Consider the following 6,000-nt stretch of genomic DNA (forward strand, 5'->3'; position numbering starts at 1 on the left):
TCAACTCCTTGGTTCTGCGTGAAGATGATTTTGTTTGCAGTATCTGCTGTCCACTCCCATGCCTGTTCCTAGAGAGATTATGTCCCTTTCCCTCTGGGTTCCAAATATTTCCCTCCAGGGGTTTGGTAGCTTCAGAAAGAGGTGCTTGACACTTGACAGTAAGCAGGCCTATCAGGTGGCTGGATCTAGAAGTAAAGGTAATGCCCTGATGGTGTCTAGATGTTGGAAGGCTGTGTGTACACACAGAGCTTGGGTGGGGGTCCCTGCGTGAGCATGCCTGAGGAACAGGTGGCTGTATCGCAGGAAAGCCAAGGCTGTGGTATTCCTTCCTCATAGCTGGAAGTTAGGCTGCCCATAGTACTTCCCAGGCAGGGCAGTGCCCTGTTCTTGGAGGAGGGGCAGTTTAGGGGGGTTGCTGCTTGGTGAGGACGGTGGTCGGGCATGTAAAAACAACAATGGGTAATGAGTAAGAGAATTGGCCACATGTGTGCACCACCCCGAGGAAAGAGCCGTCCATGAAGTATGTGGTGAGCAGTGAGCCCCGGCTCCTTGGCAAACTGGTTCTTGCCACCAAACAAAACCCTAGATTCCCTCTCTTGGACAGACTCCCTTATCCATAGGCTTCGAGGCTGTCAGGTTTTCCCTAAAGGCCAGGGAAGTTCAGACAAGAAACAGAAACAGCAAGTGAGGCACACTCACAAAGATGAATGGGGCAGGAAGCGTGCTCTGAGTCAGCCCCGCCCAGAGCCCCGCCGCGATGAGGATGTGGGTGAACCAGGCTTCCCAGGCTTGGGTGGTCCTCCAGGGTCTCAGGTATACAGTGCTTGGCCGTAAAAATGAAAAATTGATGCATAAACTTGAAAGCTTGACGGTACCCGAGTGCCGTGAATGTTCCTTTCAACTCTCGCCTCCTCTGCCATAAAGTTCTTATAATGAAACCATTATTCATGATGATAAAATTTAAGGAAGAATTTGCATAATGCATTTTTTTCTCTTAATGAGATTTGTTGCCCTATTGATTTCAAGTTAATGCTTAATATTTAATTTAATTTACTGCCTATAATTACAGTGTCAGAACAAAATAAATGCTACTGGTACACCAACAATCATACTCTACTCTTAACAGGGCCATCAGTCAATACAGTCAATTAGGTGAATTATGCAATTAACTTAAAAATCAAGATCTCTTGGGCTAGAGAAGTGGGAGAAGGGACTCCCGGGTGTTTGGAAAGGTGTTCGTATTGGCAAGCAAATGCCAGCTAAGACAGTGTTAAATGCAGCTGTCCCACTTGACCATCTGTAGATCTCCATTGGGAATGAGGACTGCTCAGTTGGATGGATCTCATTTTCTTTCCATATATCTGACTATTTACTTAGCTTCCGCCTGCTTTATTTTCAGAAAAGACTTGAAAGCTAGGGGAAAAATACTCTTGCCATCTTCCCAGACATTCTTTCATGGATGGAGTGGGTGGGGGGTCGCTGGGTAGGAAGATCCCTGTGATACACAGTACATCTCTGACATACCAAGATCGCTGTGTCACGCAGCTTAATTTCATTGGAGAGGAACAGGGCGTCTCTGGGGTCACCCTTGGCAACTCTGAAAGCTGTTCGTGAACCATTCCATGAAACATGGACTTTACAGAACGATGCCAAGCTAATGTATATGCCAGTCTGGGGACACCCCAGCCCTCTTACAATATGCAAGTACGTATGATCTAACCATATGCCATTCTACAAAAGCTACAACTCCAGAAGCATGAAAGGCAAGGGAAGGAGGGAAGAAGGAATAAGTAAGAGGAGAGTGTGGGTTTTAAGACAGAATCTATTGTGTATATCTGTAATGGTGGGTACATGCTACCTTGTATTTTTCACAACCTGTAAAATGCACACCTCCAATCTGGAGTTTGACTAATGATGTACTGATGCTACCTCTGTAGAGCTCACCCATTGATGGTACCTTGGGACCCCTCCTTCCTCCCTCTGCAGGGCATCCAGATAGTCTGCGAGACACTGACTGAGTGCTGGGACCATGACCCAGAAGCCCGCCTCACAGCCCAGTGTGTGGCAGAGCGCTTCAGCGAGCTGGAACATCTGGACAGACTCTCCGGCAGGAGCTGCTCAGAGGAGAAGATTCCAGAAGATGGTTCGCTGAACACTACCAAATAGCTCTTCTGAGCATGCTGGGCCAAGCCTACAGAGGCCGCCTTCTTACCAAAGAACAGAGGCAGCAGGATGGTGCCCTGACTGATGCTTCTGGAAAACCAAGGGCTCACTTCCTCCCTGTAAGCTGCAAGGCACCTCTGAAGCAGTGGCAGCTGGGAGTGGGTGACAAAAATGCCTTTGACGTTGTCATAGGATAAGCTGTGCCAGCAGTTCCTCAGGAGATGAGGTTGATTTTTACAGCCGCCAATAACATTTGCACTTTATTGATGCCTGTATATAAATATGGAATAGCTATGTTTTATATATATATCTATATATGTCTATATCTATCTATTCATATATATATATGAATATATATATATGTATATATATATATATATATACATATATATATATTCATTCTGAAAAGAGACAAAGAAAAAAGATCAAGTATTCCCAGAAAATTGGTGTTATTGGAGAGCTCCAGAATGAAGCAGAGAAGGAAGCCATTTAGAAACGTCATTAGCACATGACAATCACACACACATGCACACGTGCGCGCGCACACACACACCATGGTTCTCTGGGATGCTAGGATGAGGAGACCTTTGCATTAGCAAGAAGGATCCATGTCTCAGATCCTGACCTTCCTTTTCTCTAGACAAGAGTTCTGTCCTGGCCTAGGAACTAAGTTTAAGCACTCCATGTGCCCTTCGCTCCTCCTGACTCTGCCCTGGATCTCCAGACCCCATATTTGACCTTGTGAACCTGAACCTTTTTGCTCAACCCAGCTCAGAAACTCAACCCCATTGCACACTTGGCTTTCAGTTTTCCAGGCTACTAAAAAAAAAGATCATTTCCCTACTCATAACATTGCCACCCTATTTACTGATGAGATTCTTTTCTTCTCTCTCTCTCTCTCTCTCTCTCTCTCTCTCTCTCTCTCTCTCTCTCTTAAATCCTGTAACTACATTGCTATTGTCCTCTGCCAAAATTCATCCTTTCCGTGAAAGCAGCTCCCTTCCCACCAGCCCCTGGGAGCCATTATGCTTCATGTTGGTCACACCTCCTGTTGGCCACAGCAACACCGTGGGTTCCATCTTCCTGAGCTCTCAAATGCTGACACAAATTCTGGCCTGTTGGGGGCTTGGAATGACACAATACGGCCACTGTCCGGACTGTGTCCTCTGGCACTTGGCCCCTTTGTTTTGCTTGCTCAGCATAGCGTTTGAAAGAGTTGAGCTACTTTTGCACTATTTGGAGATTTTGCAGAAAAAAAAAAGTCTAGATTTCAGGTGGGAGTAGGTGATGATTTATGGTTCTATCCAGACCACATTTCTCTCCAGACCCAACAGGATGGCACAGACCCATTCTGCAGTGTAAGCATCTATGTTTCTAGCTGCCTATAGCCACCCACGTCTGGAAATAAACCTGCCCATAACCAAGCTTCCTTGTAAGAAATATGCGTGCACGGGGTCCTTCTCTGGATACAGAAGAGGACAGTCCCTACCTTGTCTGATGTTAGAATTTGAAACTGACCATTCAAAGGACGTCACAGGACCTCTTGCATGAGGTCCTGGTTATGCCAAATCTTTTGTACTTACATCTTAATAATTGTTTCCTCCACATTTGAGAGGGGAACTTTTGCTCCAAGAAGCTTTCTTCATGGTTACCAGTCTCTTGATGGTACCCACCTTTGCAGAAATTATTAGTGAGGACTTGAATGTACACAGGAGAGTCCAGTGGACAGTCAGGAAATATCTGTCCAGTTGGACAAGAGCAAAGAAAGAGCTTTAATAGGAAACTTGCTTATTTGCCAACAAATGTTGGTGTTGCAAGTAAAAACAAAATCTCTTTTTAAAACATGGTTTTGAAGCTACTTAATTTTCACAATAGGAATACGAGTGAGGAATAGCAGTGAGCACGTGGCCTCTGTTTGCATTGTTCAGGGTCTCATCTCACTAGGGTTTTAGGATACATGTTCAAGCTGGAAGGAGGGGAGGCACTTCAACTCACCCTGCTCCATCCATGTGTGTGGGCTTGGAGAGCAGAGGACACTTTAGTTGCAATACCATGGAAAGTCCCCAAATCCTACTTGCACCTTAGGGCTTGCTGCTCCATCCAAATAGCTGTTGCTCACCGCCCTCTAGTGGTGAATTTATACAATGCTGGCCCACTAATGGGATTTCCCGGGGTTCCAAAGTGTTTTATTTTTCACTTCCGGGTTATCTACAGCATTAAACTGGAACACAGGTGATACTGTGGCTTGTTTTGTTTGTGTTATTATTTTTCTTATTCAAGAAAGAGACCAAGGAATAACTTTCTATAGTTCCTAAAAATACTGACTTTTGTTCACTACTATACATAAGGGCAAAAAGTTTTATTCTATATGGAACACTTCAGCCATACTCATGTATTAAAATAGGAATGTGAATTCTGAATACTCTTTTGATATCAGAAGACTCAAGCACTTATTTTCATCCTATGCATTGTTTGTCTTTTATATATAGATTATATATAAAATGTTTAATAGATTGAATAAAGCAAAAGTCCTCAGGTGAGTTTCTTGCCTCTCGTTGGAATTCCTAGCAGCCAGCTTAAGCCCATTTGCCTCACTTAATCATTTTCCAGCAGACACAGTAAGCATAAGTGGGCAAATCACCTCTGGGTTTCCCACACTGATTGCCTTCTGGCAATCACAGGTCCCTTAATATAATGTGTACAGGGACCTGGGGAGATTGCCCAGTGGTTAAAGTTGCTTGCTTGCAAAGCTTGCCAGCCAGTGTTCAGTTCTTCAGTGCCCATGCAAAGTTGGATGAAAATGGAGCACACATCTGCGATCCTATGATGATAGAAGGCCAAGTTAGCAGAACGCTAAGCTGGAGAGCCAGCTAGGTAGACATTGCATTGCAGCCTGATTGTTCAGGTCCTGTCTCAAAAAAGGTGGAGCACCAACACCTCCAGGTTGTCCTTTGGTCTCCACACGCATGTCGTGGTGTGTGCACACATCTGCATGTGTGCGTGTGTGCAAATGAATGAATGAATGAACAATTTTTTTTTTCTTTTTTCTTTCTTTTTTTTTTTTTTGATTTTTGAGGTAGGGTCTCGCTCTAGCCCAGGCTGACCTGGAAGGAATTCATGTAGTCTCAGGCTGGCTTTGAACTCATGGGGATCCTCCTAGCTCTGCCTCTTGGGTGCTGGGATTAGAGGTGTGTGCCACCATACGGGCAATAACTATTTTTAAATGCACACCAGAAGCTCACTAATATAAAGGGAAGAAGTTGCGACCAGTGGCTTGCAGCTTCTCCCGGTGTCCTGACATGGTGGCTGTCAGTGTGCCTGCTGGACCTGTCTCTCCACCCCAGGAACTGCTCTGGTCCACATGGCTGTTGCTTTGAGAGCTTGTCACAGTGAAGACTGTGCACACCTGCCATGTCCCCTGGCTCGCACGCAGGTGACTGCTGAGAGGTGGCGTGCTCTCCTTACCTCTTCAGATCAGTCCCCGAGTCCTACGGATGCCTTATACCAGCTTTTCTCCATGGAAGCTCACTGCGCCTTGGACAGTTGACTCCAGGTCACAAGATGAAGATGGTATCAGCCACTTGTTCGGGAATCTGACAGATTTGGGGTAGCTTCTGAGTTATCAACTGGGTTTTATGTTGTCAAGTTTCTCACTATCTCAGGGTGGTGCTGACCTTTTGTGTTGTGAATCTTCACTGGAGAGAAAGAGGTGGTCTTGTCATGGGGTTTTTGTTGGCATCCTTAGCCTTTACCCCCTAGATGCCAGTAATGCCTACCGTATAGCTGTGACAAGCAACGACATCTCAGACACAGCCAGATATTCTTTGGGGAACAAAA

The 6,000-nt window shown here is 45.4% G+C and overlaps 1 protein-coding gene across 2 annotated transcripts in view; it reads left to right on the forward strand.

Annotated features, from left to right (window-relative positions):
- Positions 1–4,703, forward strand: part of Tgfbr2 (transforming growth factor beta receptor 2) — a 98,394-nt gene extending 93,691 nt beyond the window's left edge. For both annotated transcript variants that reach the window (XM_004662080.3, XM_004662081.2), the window contains one exon: positions 1,987–4,703. In XM_004662080.3, the coding sequence (XP_004662137.1) occupies positions 1,987–2,166 (180 nt within the window). In that variant the 3' untranslated portion in view covers positions 2,167–4,703. The remainder of the gene's footprint in view (positions 1–1,986) is intronic.
- The last annotated feature ends 1,297 nt before the right edge of the window (positions 4,704–6,000 follow it).

Source organism: Jaculus jaculus, chromosome 17, assembly GCF_020740685.1.
Source record: "Jaculus jaculus isolate mJacJac1 chromosome 17, mJacJac1.mat.Y.cur, whole genome shotgun sequence".
NCBI classification, from domain to species: Eukaryota; Metazoa; Chordata; class Mammalia; order Rodentia; family Dipodidae; genus Jaculus; species Jaculus jaculus.